The sequence below is a fragment of the Anoplophora glabripennis genome, unplaced genomic scaffold (assembly GCF_000390285.2).
Source record: "Anoplophora glabripennis isolate ALB-LARVAE unplaced genomic scaffold, Agla_2.0 scaffold1527, whole genome shotgun sequence".
Lineage (NCBI taxonomy): Eukaryota > Metazoa > Arthropoda > Insecta > Coleoptera > Cerambycidae > Anoplophora > Anoplophora glabripennis.
The window spans coordinates 9,186-32,035 of NW_019417708.1; the positions used below are offsets into that span (position 1 = coordinate 9,186).

At 31.9% G+C, this 22,850-nt stretch overlaps 1 protein-coding gene across 1 annotated transcript; it reads left to right on the forward strand.

The window, feature by feature from the left end:
* The first annotated feature begins 4,502 nt into the window (after positions 1-4,502).
* Positions 4,503-19,852, forward strand: LOC108914009 (cytochrome P450 6A1-like). Its single transcript, XM_018719700.2, has 6 exons — positions 4,503-4,566; positions 4,962-5,134; positions 9,259-9,421; positions 9,727-10,239; positions 17,634-17,885; positions 19,509-19,852. The coding sequence occupies exons 1-6, from the start codon at positions 4,503-4,505 to the stop codon at positions 19,670-19,672; spliced, it is 1,329 nt and encodes a 442-aa protein (XP_018575216.2). The 3' UTR covers positions 19,673-19,852.
* Positions 19,853-22,850: the final 2,998 nt, after the last annotated feature.

The following is a 22,850-nucleotide window of genomic DNA, read 5'->3' on the forward strand; positions in this document are numbered from 1 at the left end:
AAAAACCATCATCAGATTGTCCCCTTTAATCGGCTATAACTTCCTTAGGAAGAATTTTTGGGCCCACATTTATATAAAGAAAAAGTATTATTTCTCGACATAGAACGCCCTGTAGAAATGTTGCCCCTAATTTCGGGACACCCTGTAGTTCTCTGAAAAATTGACTAGTAAAGCCAATTCTACAAATACTTGTTCATAAAAAAAGTAAAAATTTGTATAAACAATTCTTCACAGAATGACAACCTTTTATTTCTTAATTTTAAAGATAGTAAACTTTTGAGGAATTGAATAATGAATAAAATAAGCCTAGTAGTCCGGACGAATTAGGTTTTTTTTCAAAAATCGGGCCTACCTCGAATTTTATGGGCTTAAAATTAAGTAAGAAATACACAGAATAAAAGCCTAAATTTGTGTATTTGTAGAGATCGAGCGTCATATTGTTTATAACAAAAGAAAATAAAATAATTGCTTTTTTTCAGTTTTTCGCTTATATCTCCGAAAATAAGCCTCTAATCGATATGAAGTATACTTAATTATTTTGTTCCTGAGGAAATTTGATACAACGGTAGGCTTTTGCGAAAGCTCACAACATTTTTTTTATTGCAAAATTAGCGGCGAAAAGAAAAATGTGCTAAATTTCGTAGGCATCAACAGTTAATTTTAAGACAATATTTTATACGTCGACCTCTTCTGAGCACGCAAATAAAGTCGATTAAAAAAAAAGCATATCGGTAGCTGCCTTCTAAATGCCACAATCCATTTGTTAAGGAAGAATTTTGCGAAGATGAGCGCAGCAAGGGCATTACGACGTCACAGCACTCCCCTCTCCTGACTACCGCTCAGCCGCGCGAATCGCGCTGCCTTTAACGAACGTTTACTTGGTCATTTCTTGGTCAAATCGTTTCAAAAAAAAATTCAACGTATAAAGGAGGTCTTCTACTTCACAACGAGCCCAAGTTTATTACAAAATAGTAAATAGAACAGCCAGAATAAAAAAAAATATCTCGACTCCTATTGGTTGGATCGAGACGCTTTTTTTAAGAAATTTATGTTTTTTAAGCACTCTTTCATGCAATTGGTTTGAAATCTGTATATTAAAAAATCGCCGAGAAAAGGATCCTAGTTACCGTTTTTTTTAGTTTTTTGTTAATAACTTTTTTATTTTTACTTCATATCGATTAGAGGTTTATTTTCGGAGATATAAGCGAAAAACTGAAAAAAGCAATTATTTTATTTTCTTTTGTTATAAACAATATGACGCTCGATCTCTACAAATACACAAATTTAGGCTTTTATTCTGTGTATTTTTTACTTAATTTTAAGCCCATAAAATTCGAGGTAGGCCCGATTTTTGAAAAAAAACCTAATTCGTCCGGACTACTAGGCTTATTTTATTCATTATTCAATTCCTCAAAAGTTTACTATCTTTAAAATTAAGAAATAAAAGGTTGTCATTCTGTGAAGAATTGTTTATACAAATTTTTACTTTTTTTATGAACAAGTATTTGTAGAATTGGCTTTACTAGTCAATTTTTCAGAGAACTACAGGGTGTCCCGAAATTAGGGGCAACATTTCTACAGGGCGTTCTATGTCGAGAAATAATACTTTTTCTTTATATAAATGTGGGCCCAAAAATTCTTCCTAAGGAAGTTATAGCCGATTAAAGGGGACAATCTGATGATGGTTTTTTCTAAATAACTCCGAAACCAGTAGAGATAAATTTATAAAATTTGGTAATTAGCTTAACTCTTACGTGTTCAGTCCGCTACTGAAACGAAATTTACAAATTTTCATCACATACGTTCCAACACTGGGGGGGAGGGGGGTAAAATTTACCATAACTTTTTTATGCGTTGACTTTTTTGACTTTTGACTGAAAAGTATGAAATTTCAGTTTTTTAGTAAAAAAAGGTACTCTTGTTTCATATTGGTAGAATGTTCCATTTTTGTATAAAATCCATTAAATACAGGCAATACAGCGCACAAATTTTCAAAATAGATTTGCAATAAATTTGTGAACAGGAATTTTAGGGGACCTAGCTACTTGGACCAATCCAGTTTCCCGTTTGTCTGAATACAGAAGGATACTTAAACTTTCTGCAAAATGATGTAAGAGAACTATTGGATGATACACCGTTAAAAGTACGCTTAACATTACACTATCAACAACCTCTCTTTACCCATAATGTCATAAATTGGTTAAACGGTAATTTTCCTTTCAAGTGGATAGGTAGAGATGGTCCCATTCCATGGCCACCTCGGTCTCTAGACCTATATCCTCTAGATTACTTTCTGTGGGGTAGGTTGAAGGCTGTAGTTTATGCTACAGAAATAAATCATTTGGAAGAATTACAACAGAGGATTCATTTATTTGGCTGCAAATAATTTGTTTTTTTTTTATTTTGTCAAATAATCATTTACTAAAGATTCGAGAATTTTTATGAAGATAACAATTCACAAAAACTAAATAACTGAACTGTCAATGCAAATAACGTCAAACGCATATTTGTTATTCAAAATCTGCGATATTGACAATTTCAATTCCCGATGATTAACACATATAACATTATTTTTAAACGGATTTTACACAAAAATGGAACATTCTACCAATATGAACCAAGAGTACCTTTTTTTAATAAAAAATCATGAAATTTCATACTTTTCAAAAGTTAAAAAAAGTCAACGCACAAAAAAGTTATGGTAAATTTAGGAAGAATTTTTGGACCCACGTTTATATAAAGAAAAAGTAATCTTTTTCGACACAGAACACCCTGTAGAAATATTACCCCCTAATTTCGGGACACCCTGTATATTTCATTTTTGCAATAAGTATTTCATTCTAAAAATTTTTTTCTGTTCATTCATTAATCATTAGTAATATTTTTGGTTTTTCATTTAAAAATTAAAGTAGCAAAAAAAAATCCACTACAACTGCAGGCTAATTATATTTGAAATCGCATTATATTCCAAACAGGCACACCTGCTAGAGCTGTCGACTGCGAGTCAGCCGATACATGTAGGGTGCGCGCTGTACTACTCCCCACCGCCGGAGATATACACTTCCCCTCTCGTGCTTAGTAATTGTCCAAAAGATGACATAAATTTATTTAATTTTAATAAGCAATAGCATAAAATCGATGTAAAATTTCCCTGGGAACACGATGGTGCAATTATTTTTTTGCTACTTGCCGTAGTTTACGAGATATTTGCGAAAAACCTTATTTTTTACGGTTTTTTGACCTTTTGACCCCTTTCCTGACCACCTAGGTCAAAAATTTTTGCGGATTCGGATTCCTGAGGGTCGAATACATATTTGCGCCCAGGTTTGATCGACAGAGGAAAAAATGGAGGTTCAGCCTTCATTTCAATGGACTATAAATATGTAGTTCTCTGAAAAATTGACTAGTAAAGCCAATTCTACAAATACTTGTTCATAAAAAAAGTAAAAATTTGTATAAACAATTCTTCACAGAATGACAACCTTTTATTTCTTAATTTTAAAGATAGTAAACTTTTGAGGAATTGAATAATGAATAAAATAAGCCTAGTAGTCCGGACGAATTAGGTTTTTTTTCAAAAATCGGGCCTACCTCGAATTTTATGGGCTTAAAATTAAGTAAAAAATACACAGAATAAAAGCCTAAATTTGTGTATTTGTAGAGATCGAGCGTCATATTGTTTATAACAAAAGAAAATAAAATAATTGCTTTTTTTCAGTTTTTCGCTTATATCTCCGAAAATAAGCCTCTAATCGATATGAAGTATACTTAATGATTTTGTTCCTGAGGAAATTTGCTACAAGGGTAGGCTTTTGCGAAAGCTCACAACATTTTTTTTATATTGCAAAATTAGCGGCGAAAAGAAAAATGTGCTAAATTTTCAGAATTAAATAAGAAGAACTAATTTGACTGAAGTTGGATGAACCTACAGGAAAAAATAACTGTTGGGGTGCTCAACAAATACCTGGAATCCAGACCCCCAATTTCAAAATGGCGGTGTATTGCAAAATTATTATATTCGAAAACGCGAGCGGGTATATCTTCTGCCCAAGTCAAGATATCGAAATTCGGCAGAAAAGAATCGAAAGGTAATTACATTATCTCGCGTCTGTGCAAATGTCAGATTTTTAAGTTGCAAAATAAAAAAGTTATTAACAAAAAACTAAAAAAAACGGTAACTAGGATCCTTTTCTCGGCGATTTTTTAATATACAGATTTCAAACCAATTGCATGAAAGAGTGCTTAAAAACATAAATTTCTTAAAAAAGCGTCTCAATAGGAGCCGAGATATTTTTTTTATTCTGGCCGTTCTATTTACTATTTTCTAATAAATTCTATTTAATAATAAACTTGGGCTCGTTGTAAAGTAGAATACCTCCTTTATACGCAGATTTTTTTTTAAAACGATTTGACCAAGAAATTACCAAGTAAACGTTCGTTAAAGGCAGCGCGATTCGCGCGGCTGAGCGGTAGTCAGGAGAGGGGAGAGCTGTGACGTCGTAATGCCCTTGCTGAGCTCATCTTCGCAAAATTCTTCCTTAACAAATGGATTGTGGCATTTAGAAGGTAGCTGTCGAGATGCTTTTTTTTTAAATCGACTTTATTTGCGAGCTCAGAAGAGGTCGACGTATAAAATATTGTCTTAAAATTTAGCACATTTTTCTTTTCGCCGCTAATTTTGCAATATAAAAAAAATTTTGTGAGCTTTCGCAAAAGCCTACTCTTGTAGCAAATTTCCTCAGGAACAAAATCATGAAGTATACTTCATATCGATTAGAGGCTTATTTTCGGAGATATAAGCGAAAAACTGAAAAAAAGCAATTATTTTATTTTCTTTTGTTATAAACAATATGACGCTCGATCTCTACAAATACACAAATTTAGGCTATTATTCTGTGTATTTTTTACTTAATTTTAAGCCTATAAAATTCNAAAAAATTAAACGCTTGATCAACTTTCAGGGGTGTTTATGGGCATTCAGCCGTACTTAATCGTGATAGATCCAGAAATCGTAAAAGACGTTCTGATAAAGGATTTCCAGTATTTCACCGACAGAGGGGTGTACCATACAGAAAGCGACCCTCTTAGCGTCCATCTTTTTTCTCAAGACGGTTCAACGTGGAAAAATGCTAGAGTAAGTTCATTCTCACCTATACCTAATATTAAGTCTCACAACATATGATCACCATGTATATTAATATAATATTATTGTTCCATAAAACTGTTTACATAAGGAAAAATATCAACGGCAATGATTTTAAACGAGGAGCCCTTTTAAAAAATAATAATAATAATAATAATAATAATAATAATAATAATAATAATGANCATGTGAGAGTAAGGGTACTACATTTAAGGGATCATTTCGGGCAAGGCGATTCGTATAATTACGATCGAACATTAAACAAAAAGAAATTAAACAAGTTTTCTATGAATTATTTTATATTTGGTTACGTATAGGGGAACTGAAAATAAAATTGAAAATTATGTAACAGAAACGAAATTATGTTAGCAAAATGACAATATTAATAATAAAAATAGAAAATAATTATTTCAATAAATGCTCGAAATGCTGCCCATTTACTTCAATGCATGCCCGACATCGTTTGACCAAGGAATTGTATCACAAATTAACGGTTGCTTGAATTTGCTCGGTGGCTGCATTAATTTTTTTAATCGTATCTCGTGTTACTGGGTTTGACATACACCAGTTGTTTTATATGACCACAGTAAAAAAAATCAAACGGGTTGAGGTCAGGGAACCTGGGAGGCCACATAATAGGTCCATTTTTCCGAATTCAGCGTTCTGGAAAATGTAAATCGGACCACTCCGATACCTGTCTTCTGTTACGAGTAGGTGCTCCATCTTGTTGGTAGTACATTTGATTTTGCAAAGATAATTGAACGTCATCTAGCACGCCATCAACAATATTTTCTAAAAAATCCGTGTATCTCTCTGAATTCAAACGGTCTACAATAATTTGAGGAGGCAGAATGACTCCGTTGAAGATTCCTCCCCAGACATTTATGGAGAATCTTCTTTGAATCCGCGTATGCGGATTTTCAATGGATCAGAATTGAAAATTTTTAAATTATTTATAACATTTCTCGTAAAGATAGTTTCATCACCCCACAATATCTTTTGATGGAAATTTTCGCCATTAGCGATATTTTCTAACAACCACCTGCAAAATTGTAACCTTTTTCGAAATCACCAGGATGCAAAATTTGTACTTTATGTAGGTGGATGGGTGCAGTTCTTCTCGGTTTAAAATTCTCCAGACGCTGCTTCGTGGAGTACCTACTTGCGTTGATATTCTTCGGACACTGGTGGAAGGATAATCAATAACAGCAGCATTCTGTATTTCCAATTTTAACATTCCCGGTCTCACGGACTCTTTGGAAAACTCATTGGAATACGTACTGCGAAGGTTGCCTTCTATTTGGAAACCTGTGTAGATATTCTCGTGAGGCCACCAATGAATTTCCATCACAGAAACCGTAGACAAATATCATATCAGCATATTCGTTGGTGGAAAATTTCATAATAATTTCATAATTTTGTTGTTTTGTAAACTTAATTTCTAGTAACTTCGAGTACTGCAATTAATTTTGACATGTACGCAAATAACTTTGTTTTTTATAATGACAAGTACCAACAAGAAATAAAATCTTCACATGCATTTTTCTACGAACTAATGCAGTCGATACCTTAGACCCAATTTACTCGAAAACGGTTCATTTTTAAGCTATAAAACAAGAACCCATTTTTTGTTCAGAATCGATTGCAGATTCAGAAAAACGTAATCAAATTTCATAAAACTAGGATATACAAAAGTTATGAAGACATAACCTTGAGGACAAGTTGACCTAGGCCGCCCCTGGCATCAGATCCAAATAAGCACCATGTAGTTTTAATGACCTTTAATAAATGTACACTTCACCCAAAAATTACTTAATTCCCTGGAAGGGTGTTTGAGTTATTGCAGAAAGTTGTTATTATTTTTTTCTAAACAACACCCTGTAACTCCGTGAGAGTGAGTGCATGGCAGCAGAAAAATATTTTATAAGAATTTTAATCTTATTTTGGACCGGTCTATACCCTGGTAAATTTTTGTACGCTGACACTGGGACACCCTGTATACTTATGTATATTATGTTTATTAGGTTGAAAGTATGTTATACATTTCAAGGCGACCGGCATGTTGAGGCAATTAAATGTACCGCTCAGTAAGCGCCCTCATGCGGACAATAGGGCAGTAGTAAAGGTGCAACAGTGAAGAGCGAAGCGAGATCAGAGCGGACGAGTAATGTCTTGACATGTACTCATGCTCGGCTATTTTTGTTGTTAAAAAGTTTTTGTTGCATCATTGTAATGCAATTCGAATAAAAGGTGTAATAATCCAACCAGTTTCTATACTCAGTAGGAGTGAAAAGAAATACAGTCCACAGCAATTGGAACATCTAGCGAGGTTAGGGTTCTACGTAACAAAAACAAACATGAAAACGACGTCAACAAAAACAAAATCGAAAACACGAACGGAAACGAAAACGAAGAACAAAAACAAAAACAAAATCAATGACAATTTTCACAACTTTATAAATAATTAAAAAAGTGTCATCTACCCGACACTAACGTACGGCAGCATTTCGTCAGAGAGCATAGGGTCGTAAAATGTAATATATTTTTTTGGTGTCAATAAAATAAGATGTACTGGGCGCCACGTAACTTAAAATGAAATATGCTGAGTACTTTTGATTTTGCTAAGTTACGAAATTCATTAAATCATAAATCATCAAAAACAGAGTAATTGTATTTAAAACTATTTATTTTCAACTCTCGAAATATGCACCTGATTATGAATGAATGAAATTGTTTAGTTTTTAGTAATTTCAAATTTGTTAAGTTATGCCACTAGTTGGCAACCCTGAATAATGGGGATATGCCCCGTCTCGTTCTCGACTCCTGCGATGAAGCAGTGCGAGTGTGCGAGCCAAGCTATGTAGATGTATCTGTTCAGTTCCAATAAAGTTTTATTCAAACAAGCAAATTATTTGTGTACATCAAGAACAACGTAAGAAAAGAACGTAAAATACAGTCCACTACAAACTAACAAAACAACGAGTATTTGCTAAAAATTGTCTTAATTCCTCAATAACATGCACGTTATATCTTAACAGGTAACGTTAACAACCCTGAAATAACATAACTGTTATTATGATAAAATGGGATACATACTCGGCCTGATTGCATAATATAAACAGTAGTTAGTAAAAACGCGAAGAGAATAACACTCAAAATATAAAAATAAGAATTTAGAATAGAGTAAAAAAGACACATAAATAACTAAAAACATTTAAAATGAAAAAATACTGATATAAAAAATAAGGAAAAGTAGGTACACATCGAAATAAGAGGCGAAGATAAATGTTGAATTTCTGCCGGAATACCAAGGTATATGAAATGAAACAATTGATAGAAACCTTATATCATCATAACATTGTTAATAATTTTATGCAAATGGATTATTTGATGCATCATCCAACGTTTCTGGAGATTGTCAATATTTGTGGTACTTANTGAAAAAATACTGATATAAAAAATAAGGAAAAGTAGGTACACATCGAAATAAGAGGCGAAGATAAATGTTGAATTTCTGCCGGAATACCAAGGTATATGAAATGAAACAATTGATAGAAACCTTATATCATCATAACATTGTTAATAATTTTATGCAAATGGATTATTTGATGCATCATCCAACGTTTCTGGAGATTGTCAATATTTGTGGTACTTAACAATTCAGAGTAAGATATGTCTCTATTAGGATAGTATCCAAACTGCTTGAAAAGCAGAAATCTGCAAAACTTGCGCTGTGTCGATTCAAAAGCATCCGAATGTATATTATAATAAGGTACCCACACTATAAGCTGTGCCCACACCATGCAGGCATACTCCATTTTACAACGAACATAACCGTAGTATAAAGTTTAAAGTACTACTGAAGTTTGAATGCACAACTGATTATTCGAACGAAGTATCAACATATCCAGTCCTTTTTTGTTTATAATTAAATCTGAAATATGTACTTCAGCTACGGAATGATATAACGTTTACAGTAAACAATTTTCACTGACCTAAAATACTTTTAATAAAGAATTATTACGCGAAACTTGGCTCGACCCTGCATCACCCCTCTTAATCAATTGACAAACTGTTTACAATTCGTTAACTAATATTTTTTTTTTTTGTTTCAGATTAAGTTCACATCGGTGTTCACTTCCGCGAAGATGAAGGCGATGTTCGAAACCGTACTGAATTGCACCGAGGGACTGAAGAGCGCCCTGGAGGAAAGTGCGGAGCAAATGAGTGACGTTGACATCTTGGAAGTGGCAGCGCGCTACACCACGGATAGCATTGGTAAGGAAAATACCTGAAAAAAAAAACTCGAGGTAGACGTAACCTCAATTTAAAATTTCGCTGCAATCTTGATTTCGTGGCGGAATGGCAGTAAATAAGGAAAAGAGAGGAATCTAAATAAGGACGAACATACAGGGTGTTCAAATTAAAAAATAAAGAAAACAAAAGTTTGTTTTATATCTTTGAAATTAAACAGTTTTCTTATATATTTTTCTTACGTAGAGAGGTTAGAAATATAAGGAGGCAGAATTTTATGTAAATTACCCCATAGGTACGTATGTTTACTAGTCTGTATTTTTTTTTAGGATCCTGCGCTTTTGGCATCGAATGCAACAGCTTCAAACACCCCGACCCCGAATTTCGCCGGATGGGTCGCAAGGTGCTCGATGAATTCAATCTCATGGATAGACTGAACCTCTTCATGTCCATTTACGCCCCCAAAATATCTCAAAAGATAGGCGTCAGGTCTGTGCAGAAAGAAGTATCTAAATTCTTCTTGAAAAGCGTCAGCGATACGGTCAACTACAGAGAAAAGAACAACGTTAGAAGAAAGGATCTGCTGCAGATGCTGATAGACATAAGGAATTCCGGCGATAGTCTAAGCATGAACGAATTGGTGGCGCAGGTGTTTTTGTTTTTTATTGCGGGATTCGAGACTTCTTCGATGACGACGAGCATGACCTTATTTGAGCTCAGCAATAATCAGAAGTTACAGGAGAAACTCCGCCGAGAGATACTTGAAGTGTTGAAGAAGCACGACAACAAAATCACCTACGACGCCGTAGCTGAAATGAAGTATCTCGGACAAGCCATTGACGGTAAGAGATTTTTTTATTGTGTTTATTAAAGGCTGTTTTCCATGACACGATAGAATTTTGACAGGAAATAAATTAGATAGAAAAAAAAGTTACGTAAAGAATTACTTGTAGGGTAGCTGGTTCTACCTTTTGCAACAGAAGATCAAGAAATTATGTAACAAGTGCCGTACCTCCCGTAAATTCAGGGGGTGATAGTACAACAAAAAATAATAATTTTTTGTCTTATGAACTATATGTCTATCTTCTCTTGTTTTCGAGATACAGTGTGTTGAAGTTGTTACTTTCCAAATGGTTTTTCTTAATTATCTTTAAATCGGCTAAAGATAAAAATGTCAAAATTTGTAGACGAATAAATATCTACTGTGCGTTAACAATAATAATGTGCAAACGGTTTCTTTCTGAAAAGAAATGTCGCCAATAGGTAATTGGAGGGGTACAATAGAAAAAAAAATGTTAAAAGACAATATTTATTACATTCCTAAACGGTTCTGTAAACTCACATAACTACCCCTATTATTTTTCCATGAGGAACTTGCACACAAGTTTTTTTTTAAACATGAACCAGAGACCCCGTATATAAAATATATACATAAAAAAAGTTCTTTTTATTAACAATTAGGAACATGATTAACAGATAAAAAACACTATTTATCCAAGTCACGTTTCTCATCGAACTTTTTGCAAGATTTTGAGCCATGTTTTTACAGGACCAAATTCAACCCATATTACTTTTCTTGTAAGTGCAAACCTTGCTTCCACAATCTAAGAAAATTTAAATTTTATTACTACAATAATGGTTGTTACTTATTATCTTACCTTTTTGCATCCACATGAAGAACGTTCAAATGTCTTTATCAATTTTTCTATCACAGTCGGCAATACAAGGCGATTTTGGACAGAGTTCTAAACAATTGACTGATAATAGGTCCTCAAATAATGGAATCGCAAAGTATCTTCAGTCGGAAGCAGATTTGCAATTGTTGAAGACGATGCTAACAAACCTCTTAGTGTTTACTGACGTAATATTAGGATTTTTTTAATATAGTTTTATAATAATGATCTGAATATCCTTGAACATATTTTCTGAAAAATCATCCGTACCAATTCCATTTAAGTGTTTGTGGTTTACCAAATTGTTTTCCCAATTTTTTTTATTCTATTCTGTCATTAGGCAATTCACATGATATTTTACCTCCACTGCTATTAAATCATTGGAGCCTATTCTTAGAGGCAACGATCTCTTCTGTTCTGAAGAGATCGTTGCAATGTTTTTACTTTAGTTTCTATATTTTTAGACATAACTTGAGATAATCTCTTCCCAGGAGACAGCTTCTGGCAAAATACACATTTATTTATGTCAAAGTCTTTCAGTCTTTCCACTCTTTTCCTTAAACTTTCAATATTTTGTTTGTTCGTATAGGCAATATAACACATTTTATGCCAAACAATTTTACCAGTTTTACCATCAACAATCACACTTTTTGTATGTCCTCATCTACCTCTTTGTTTATATCATTCCGAATCTTATTGTTAGTGGAATTCATAAAAGTAAAGGAAGTTTTATCCGTTGATTCGATTATAATACCTCCAATTTTTTTACATATTATACATTTTTTGCGTTTTTGCGTTTTGAATTTTACATGTAAGCCGATTTCGTTCTCAGAACTAGTACTATCAGTTGTAGAACGTTTCATTTCGTGCAGTGCTAAATTCTGATAAAAAATCTATAATTGGAATGTGGAATTCCCTACAGTTAACTAAAGTAAAATTTCTCACTTAGATTATCCTTGTTTACAACACTAAACGCCAACCACTATGTGTNTGAAAAATCCGAATCCGTCAATTAGGGGAGCTCTGGCGCTTGTTTAAACATTGGTCGAATTTTTGTACTTATAAACAATTAGAATAACTTTGTGAATGTTCAATCAAATCAAATTTTTTAAAGCAGGTTTTAAAAATTCTTGGAAAGACGCTTCCTTAAAAAAAAACAGAACGATTGATCAATTAGTTACGTAATTATAGCCGATCAAAGTTAAGCGTCATTTACACTAAATGTACTGGGACATCCGGGCTATTTTTTCGAAAAATACCTTTGGTATTGCGAGTACTTACCAGGTCTAAAATTACAATACATTTCTTCATTGGCAACCTACTTTAAAACGTATTTAAAGTTATTTATGCAAGCGAGAAATTCAAGAAAATCGTACGGGTGGTGGTGGTGGGGGAAGCAGAGAGCGCGGCCGCTTCGGCCTGNGTATTCCGAGTACTTACCAGGTCTAAAATTACAATACATTTCTTCATTGGCAACCTACTTTAAAACGTATTTAAAGTTATTTATGCAAGCGAGAAATTCAAGAAAATCGTACGGGTGGTGGTGGTGGGGGAAGCAGAGAGCGCGGCCGTTTCGGCCTGCTCGAAATTGAATCGGCGAGTTCAAGACCGCGATGGGCTTAAAAATTTATAAAATCTCACTTTCTAGAGGTCCGATTTTGATGATTTTTTTTTAATTGTAGCGTATTTTTAAATGCCTATCGTTAATAATAATTATTAACTTATATACTGTTTATCAAAGATCAAAAACAAATTTATTTAAATATTCTGAAATTGTTTAAACAACAATTATTTTCAAAATATGACGAAAATTAGTTATTATCATGCCGTTAAAAAATGTTGACGATTTTATTAATTTTAAGAATAAAAAAAAGACTGNCCAGGTCTAAGATTACAATACATTTCTTCATTGGCAACCTACTTTAAAACGTGTTTAAAGTTATTTATGCAAGCGAGAAATTCAAGAAAATCGTACGGGTGGTGGTGATGGGGAAAGCAGAGAGCGCGGCCGTTTCGGCCTGCTCGAAATTGAATCGGCGAGTTCAAAACCGCGATGGGCTTAAAAATTTATAAAATCCGATTTTGATGATTTTTTTTTAATTTTAGCGTATTTTTAAATGCGTATCGTTAATAATAATTATTGGTCTTTCAACAATCCGATAATTATTTATCTTTACAACTTCCTTTACTCATCAACTTTATTTTTCTATTGTATCAAAGGTAAGTGCATACACTTATACATATACTGTTTATCAAAGATCAAAAACAAATTTATTTAAATATTCTGAAATTGTTTAAACAACAATTATTTTCAAAATATGACGAAAATTAGTTATTATCATGCCGTTAAAAAATGTTGACGATTTTATTAATTTTAAGAATAAAAAAAAGACTGAAAAAGTTGCACTTTTTTTGGGTATGTTTATTTCAAATAACTATTTCAATTTTTATTTTATGAAAATTACTTTTAAAGAAAGATACTGCTGACATTTTTTCACGAATTTAAAAAAAAAATGCTTTTCTACGACCTTCTGGAGCCGAGATAATTTTTTTATTTAAAAAAAATTTTGAGGACGCAATTAACATTGTACAGCGATACGCTTGATGGAGGTTAATATTGAACACTTATATTTAAAAAAAAAAATATGTAGGATTTTTAGTATTAGTAATTGAGTAATAAACTGAAACGTGCAAGCGCTGAGTGCGTCAGCTGGAGCGGACGGAGAAGTAGGGGGAAGCGGCGCGCGCTCGTTCGGAAAACTGATGACCAGAGAGCGGACAATTTGTGTCTTTAATCTTGAACATAGATATGTCATTCATAAACCTAGATANTAATTTGATTTTTATATAGAATTATAGCCAATGTGCTATATTATCCGCCCGTGGTCATAACTCGTTTTTTGATTTTACTGCCCTTCTGCCCGCGTTATTTTTTTATTACCTTCGGTTTCCGATTCAGTAAGATATAAGCTTCAATTTTATATATAATTCAGCTTGTAACCCCGCGACGCCCACAGAAGTGAGAATAAATTAAAGCGGGCACTCTAGTACATAAGCCACGACTTGAACAAATAAAAAGTGTGGTCTAGTGGTGCAAAGCGCTGCGCGTTAGCCTCTCATGCGGGAGGTAGTGAGTTCAATCCCTGATCAGGTTGACTTTTTAATATTTATTTCAATTTCAAATAATGTGAATATGATCGGCAGATAAAATTCGACACAATTATTCTCAAATTGGAAGAAATTTTAAACACCGCAACGCTGAGTCTCTGTAAACACAACGATGCAATGTTGCCACGTAGGATGTTCAACAAAAAGTAAAAATACAAATTTAAGCATTTTATATAATCAAATCTTTCTTATTTATGCAGTATGAGTAATTTCATGTGCTATCTAACATGTATCTCAAATTTTCAACACGGATAAATCTTTAAAAACCACCCATTTGGATGAAAATAATATAAAAAAAATTTTTCAACTTGAAAGGTTTTAATCATGCATTTTTATCGAATTAAAATTGATTTGACCATTTCAAAATCTTTTCTATCGATTGCAACTTTTCAACCCTTGAAAAATATTATTGAAGGAGCAGAAACATTTTAACTGTGAATTCGTATTAAATAAACATTTATTCCTTTCTTATAAAATAATTTTGAATTGATTGCAACTTTTCAACCCTTAAAAATTACCCCTTACATTTATTTATATAACGAGCGTTCAAATAAAAACGTGGTGAAAAGTTGGTTCTGAAAATTTGGACGTAGGCCGTAGCGTATAGCAAATGAATTTAAACGTCATCTGTCAAAGCGCTGTATCGCCGCTTTGTTATTGAAACTGACAGCTGCTATACAGCCCGTTGAGAAATGAGGATAAGTTGGTCGCTATAAGCTACTCCCTACGTCCAATGTGTCAGAGCCAAGTTCGACCACGTTTTTATTTGAACGCTCGTTATAATGAGTTAATTTCACATTTGCTTATATTTTAAACAATAAATAATATTTGAATTAGACTTTAATCACAAACAAAAATTAATATTAAAAAAGAATATTTCTTTAATTTCTATATATTTCTTATTCGAAAAATACGACCTTGAAAAAAATAGGTACACGTATATACCGTTAGGAATCTCTACAATCTGTATATAAAGTGTTATTTTTTTAAAACCTGACATAGGCCAACTTTTTTATTTGAGGTAATAGACTAGTACTTCCAAATGCAAAGTTGTAGGAAATAACTTGATTAACAAAAATTTACAAATAATTTTTTCCGGTGTTGCCATTTAAAAAAATATCGTTTTAGTGGCTACTGCAGAAATCTGACAACACCGGAAAAAATTATTTGTAATATAATATATTGAAATGAAAGAGGTTATTTTTTTAATATTAATTTTTTTTTGTGATTAAAGTATAATTATTATTTATACCCAATTTAAATACCCCAAAAAAATTCCCTATAAAGTATTGTTTTTAACCCAATTTTTGCGATTTTTTCAATTTTTACCATAATAATCATGATTCATTCGATTTGTAACTAGTCATGTTTTGTAGAAAATTTAATTACAAACATTTTTTTCCTCTTCCATTTTCGCCTAAAATCAACTCTTGAAAAGATACACAATTAAATAGGAAGAAAAATATGACATTTTTCGAATTTTTTTAACATATTGTGCCGCCAAAAGTTAAGCTCACGTTTCTTTTATGTGCATAAATATAATATTTAAAACTATGACAGGAGTAATAGTTCAAAAATCTTTCAGAAAAAGTCGGTTTATGATACCAATTTGTTAATAATTTATTATCTAATATTTTTTATAATTTTTAGATCTAAAAAAGGAATACTACAATTTTGCTCTATTTCAATAGTAAATTTTAATTTACTATGATAAGAAGTAAAAATTGTTAAAATCTCCGAATGTTTTCCGTTTGGGACCGCAGTTATTATGTCATGAGACCCAATGAAGCTTACTATAGGTCTCAGAGGAATATTTTCTTTGTGAATTTTTGGTAAAAAATACATTTTTGGAAAAACTCCATTATTACTTTTTAAAATTTTTGAACATTGAAGACCAATTTTGTTATTTTTATATGTATATCAATATATTTATTTTGGATTTTTATTGTTGGGTCAGTTTGTAATCTGCTATACGTATTCTGATGATCAAGTATTGCGTTTGCTTTAGAAAAATATTCTATTTTATCAAGAGCTACAGTAGTATTACCTTTATCCGCTTTTGTAATAATAATGTTATTTTTTAAAAAGAAATTAGTTTTCGACATACGTTCAAAAATAAGTTTATTATTATTTTCTATTTTCTTTAACTCGCACGAATTACAAAAATTTGTCACTACATTAACAAAACTATTTCTCATTACTATTATCTGGTTTTCGTCCTGTATTTTACTTAAAATATATTCCCCATCAATTATGAACTGTTTCAATGGAAAATCTTTTTCCCTGTAAGGTAGGTTAAATTTATGACCCATACTCAGAAAATACTGTACTTCAATAAGAATTTCAACATTACTCAAATTCAAAAACCATTTTTTCAACTAAAAACAGGTGAAAACCTTTGTTTACCAATTAAATTATTCAACTTTTTAATTTGTCGCTTTTTAACCTTATTTGGAATTCTGTTTCATCTCAAAATTTGTGAACATACCATAAAAAACCAAATAATTTACATCCAACTGCACCTGTAGAACATTCAAAAGAATTCACCATTTTGAATTTGACAAAACCGAATTGCTTGGGCATCAATCTATTCTTTCAAAAAGGTTACTCGAGGAAATGATTTATATTAAAAAAATTAAGTGTTATTACGAAAGAAGGATATAGATAATTTAAACTTGGTTTATTATAATTTAATTGATTAAATTCTCTTGTAACAGTATTTTGGTTTACTCAGGTTTAGACTTTTTTTTCGTATTTATGAAAAAAAAAATATATCCAGCACATTTGTGCTGGATTGAAAAGTAAAAAATAAAAAATAAAAGGGAAAGAGAAAGGGAAAAAGTAAGAGGAAAAAGACGCATGATATCTACACACATTAAAATCAACGTATTTTTCTACTGTCATTCTGCTGAACAGTACCTAAGACGTTACAACAATTTTTACTGTGAAAGAAAACCGCACTGAAATTGTTCCGTGAATTATAAATACACATATAAGTATCTAGATACCATCATCTTAATATTTAGAACTGTTAAGTTGGACAAAAGACACTTAAAATTTCGGTGAGTGAGTAATACCTACATATGTTATTTTTAGAGCTGTTTTAGAATTTTTCTTTTTCGGGTTTTATGGTAATTGTGACAGGAACAAATTTTTTAGAATTATTGTAAATGTACTTGTTTTTTTATTTTAATACCTTAACGAATTTTATTAAAAACATTGTTTGTATTTTAGAGCCCTGATGATGGTGTAAAATAACACCGAAACGTTGGCAATGATTTAAAATATAGTGTTCATTTATTTATTGATCTTTATCCCACTAAAACCTTGACTTGGATAACTAATCAAGATCGCAAAACAGTGGAAACGTAATAATAATTTCTTTTAATTTTCAGAAACTCTGCGTGTATGGCCATCCCTTTCAACGCTAACCAGGGTATGTACCAAAGACTACAAATTAAAAAACTCTGACGTTACGGTAGACAAGGGGACTCCTTTAATGATTTCCGTTAGTGGGTTACACCACGATCCCGAATACTGGCCTGATCCGGATCGATGGGATCCTGATCGGTTCAGTGAAGAGAACAAGCAGAACAGACAACTGTTGACGTTCCTACCTTTTGGCGACGGCCCTAGGAATTGCATAGGTAAAGTATAAGTAGATGTAGGACTAGTAATCGATCAATGAAACGAAAGAAGGCATACTTTTGATACCACAGCATAATATATGTGTGAACCAGCAATTCCAATGAGCGGAAATTCTTGTTGCCTACAAATATTAAAAGAAAAAGTAAACAACAGAAATAATCTCTCGCTATAAAAGCGGTATACAGGCTGTCTTTTGATAACGGTCCATTAGAATATTTCAGGGACTTCTTCGATTTCAATTTTGAAAATTTAGGCTAGGGGATCTTGGGGGAGTGCTCTCTTTAAATAAAATATTGCCATTGTTGTAGCATTTCCGGTTATACAGAAAGTCGCCATCTACTTGTTTATTTTAATTGGAACACCCTGTATATTATTGCATTATCGACAAATTAAAAATAAGTCAAAAATGTTCCCTTCCCTGTACCTAAATATTTTATAAAATTTTGACTGACGCAAACGTTTCGAAAATTCCTCATATCTTTCTTCTTTCTGGGAGCTTTCACTTGCTTTTCGGAACACACAAAGAACATAATATGCACTACCTTCCACTCATGATTATCTGAAGAATATTATACCAAGTGAACCATTTTTTAAGTTACATTTTGAAAACGTAAAAATCGACAAAACCTTTTCAATTCAAATGGAACACCCTGTATTTTTACACCGTATTATAGAATGTCAAATTCTCTTTTCACTGATATAGGCATTTTAGGGGTTACGATTTCCAAATGAGATATTTGCGATTTTCTTTCATTTTGAAGAAGGCAAGCTATAGATGCAATTTTTTAACGTTCAACATCATTATTTGGGCGCGTCTTTGACAACAAATTATTACTTGTGTGAAAAAACCGCTCTAATATTAAATGTGTTGTCTTCTCTCCTTAATTTTTTTCGATAGTACAGGAATATAAGCAATTTTTACTGTGGATATAATTTCCCTTTGCTTTACCGACAGAATTTGTTTTATTTTCAATATTCTTAAAAACTATTTCAACACAACTTCCTGTACTGATTGTTTATTTTGACATTCTCTATTCATTTCATCTTTCGAAAAAATCAATTTGCCTCCATCGACAAGCATTTAATTACACCTTTTTTATGTCAATATTTTGATTCGAATTAAAATTTAGATGTCTTTTAGTGTGCGTTGACTTGCTTCTAAAGAATTGCCTTTTTGTTATTGAAATATGTATAAAGGCTAATGTATTATTGCTTTCTATTTCCAAAGTAAATTTAATTGTTAGCTCCTTGTTATTAATATTATCTAGAAAAATATTTAACTCCTCAACGGGAAAACGCCAAATTGCAAAAATTTTGTCTACATGTTCTATTTAAATAGTTTTCTTCAAAGGAATCTATAAAAATATCACTTAGATTGGTGACAATGAAGACCCCATTTACCATTTCGAAATAATATGTTGATAAAATTCATTACTTATTTATTTTAAAATATGTAGCGTTGATACATAAACTTAGTAATTAATTATATGATATATCTAACAAACAAATAGCCATTATCAGTTCAAAAGACGAAAACAGATTTGTTTCCAAAACGTTAACAACCTTTCGAAGTGCTATTTTTCTTTTTTGTTTCAAAAACTTATTTTATTTTTTGCTTTTAGGATTGCGTTTCGGACTCCTACAGACGAAAGTCGCTTTGATAACGACGCTCACCAAATACAGGGTCACCTTGAGTCCCAAAACCATCACACCTCTGGGCAGGGACCCAGAAACATTCGTCCTTACCACTAAGAACAGGATATATCTGCATTTTGAAAAGATTTAGCGGACCCTGCAAAGCAAAACTACACACAATTTACATCCTACGAGTGAAAAGGGTACTATTACTAAATCATAATTTGATATTTGCTAGGAAGAGGTACAAAAATAGGAAGGAATAATAAACCCAAAGCTATGTTACATTTACACTCGTGTTTGTTAATAAAAATAAAATTATCTGCTTGGACATGTATTTTATTTGTATTTACAGGGCGATTCCCTTTTTGTTGCGGTTTATTTCTTCGCGATTAAGATATTTTTTTGTGGACTGATGTCTGTAAAAAGTTGTTTAGAGTCGATCGGAAATGAATTTCTTTGGACAGAAAACAGAAGTATTTTTGCTCAGAAAAATTAAAACAATATGCGGTGGTGTGTTCGAGAAACAGTTATTCTCGATAAAATATGTTGCTTATCTTGAGAAGCCTTGGGCAGTAATCAAATATGTAATAAAACATACAGGGCGTCCACAAAATTATTTCAAAATGTGAAATTTTCCATAAGCAAAATGCCCTTAATTTTTGTTTTCGTTAAAAACTGTATCTAACAAAGTCGTTCGAGACCTCAAGAAATGCTTAAATACGGGTTTTAGTCAAAAAAGAATATTTAATCACATTCTATAAATAAGAAGACGGGATTTTTAACTATCTTACTTACTCTAAAGTAGACAGAAATTATAAAAAATGAGTAAACTTGTACATATTTTAAATTTAATATAAAAATAGTTTGGTAGAAATATTTCCCGAAAGGTTGCCACGTCTAGGTTTTTTGACGTTTCAAGAAGCATATCGCTCTCTTTCTCACAAGTAACTGAAAGTTTTCTCTAAATTTTCGATATCTAGTTCTGACAAAACAAAATCATTGAGACTTTACAAATACAAATATTAAGTTTTTCTTCCAAAACATTTACTTTTTTAATTTTTGACTGTTATCAATCGAAAATTTGGATTATCTTATAGCCTAGTATCTACAATTTTGAGAGGAAACCACGCCATTAGGTGTGAATGTTGATTCGTCAGTAAATAAAATTGTGATGTGATGAAAGAATCCCCTTTCAATCAGTTTCAAGCAATTTATGATTAAACACTGGTTTGAATGGATATATTTTGTTGTATCGAATTTTATAATTAGCTTGCGAACTGCTCTACAAGTTACTTTTACATTTGGATACTTTTCATTAAAAATTTGTATTGCATATCGTTACGAAACATTACCGATTCCATAACATTTCACAAGATAAATTCGTTGCTCCAGGGTTAGCATTATTAATAAAAATTATTTGGTGGACAGTTAAAAAAAAATTCCAGGTTGCAAATTTGAAATAAAAAAAAATTATAGATTTCAATGTATTATTATTATTATTATTATTATNGTTTCTTAATAACGTGCTAATATTTAAGGAGGTTTTTCTTGGGTCCATTTTAAGAAAAAAAACTTCATATCCTAAAAGTCTTAGCTTTTAAACTACAGGGTGCTAAAGTATTATGAAAAAAATTTTTTTATGATAACTTTGGTATTACCCCATGTAGATATTTTTTCAAATTTGGTACACGCCTTCTATTCATCGAGATGCATTTTCTGATGTACAAACAATTTTATTATTTTTGCCAGTGGCGTCTGTACGGATTTTGTATTGAATATTTTTGAAGAAAAATATGCTACGGCAGGGCAATTTTCTTTTACCATTCCAAAATGTATGTAGATTACTGTAACTTCATTTTAGAAAGCCATGAGGATTTCAAAAATGATTTTTACTTAAAGAAAAAGTAGTGGCATAACATATTTTTCTTCAAAAATATTCAATACAAAACCTGTACAGACGCCACTGGCAAAAATAATAAAATTGTTTGTACATCAGAAAATGCATCTCAATGAATAGAAGGCGTGTACCAAATTTGAAAAAATATCTAGGGTAGGTAATGCCAAAGTTATAATAAAACAAAATGCTTTTTCATGAAACTTTAGCTTTCTGTAGTTCAAAAGTTAAGACTTTTAGGACATATGTTCATATGAAGTTTTTTTCTTAAAATGGACCCAAGAATAACCTTAAATATTAGCACGTTATTAAGAAACATCCTGTATATAACTATATCACGCTCGTGTGTCGTATTTCATTTTGTAACTGGGGCTAAAAAATAAAAAAAAATCCAGGTTGCAAATTTGAAATTAAAAAAAAAATTATAGATTTCAATGTATTATTATTAAAATCAGTGCGATTGTGGAAGATCCTCATAATCGTCCAGACTAATAATTAGTTAATTTTTCGCAAAATAAAGTTTACGACGTAAACTACGATTTTCCGTGAATTACATTGAAAAAATGTGGAAAATTAACAACTCACGAGCCCTTCAAAGAGAAGGTACTCGCTAAATAAACTGTCCGGCGGCCGGCGGCGGCGTGGTGGTGGGGGAAGCTCGTCCAAGCGAGTCGCGCGCGCTAGAAAAGTTAATTCCTAGGTTCAAATTGATGCGCGCTGTAAATTTTGCAATATCTCAGCTTCTATTCATCGTAGAAACTTTTTTTTTTTTAAACTGGGGTAGTTTTTTATTTTTCAAATTTAAAATGACATCAGCCACTACCCACGGAATAACATATTAACGGTATAACATATTTGTATACTGTTAAAAAAAGGCATTTATTCTTGAAGAATTTTAATTTTTTCTGATTTTGTGATCACCCTGTACATGCCAAGTGAAAGTTCTCCATACCAACCGCATTTTAAATAGAAACAAAAATTTTAATGAAGAGTACCTTTTTGTAGTAAAACGAAAAATAAAAATTTTAGACCGTCCGTGTCTATCAAAGTAGACCGATTCAAACACAAATTGAAATAATAATATAGATTTCAATTGTAAGTAACTTTCCTCAATAAAATATTTGTGTAATGTTAAAAACAAAACGATTTATATNGTTTGAAAGCCTGAGAGCCCTTCTATATGTGATTAAATTTTCAAGTATCTAAGGGCCTTGGTTTTTGCTGTGCAAAATTTTGAAAATTTGCAATTCTTTTTTTAATCTGGATAGCAAAATTATTATGCAAAATCAATAGAACCGATTTTGATGAAATTTGGTGTGATGATTCTACATAACATGAAGTTTTCTTGAGCCAAGTATAAAGGTCCTACACCCAATTTAAATACACCAAAAAAATTCCCTAAAAAGTATTGTTTTTTAACCCAATTTTTGTG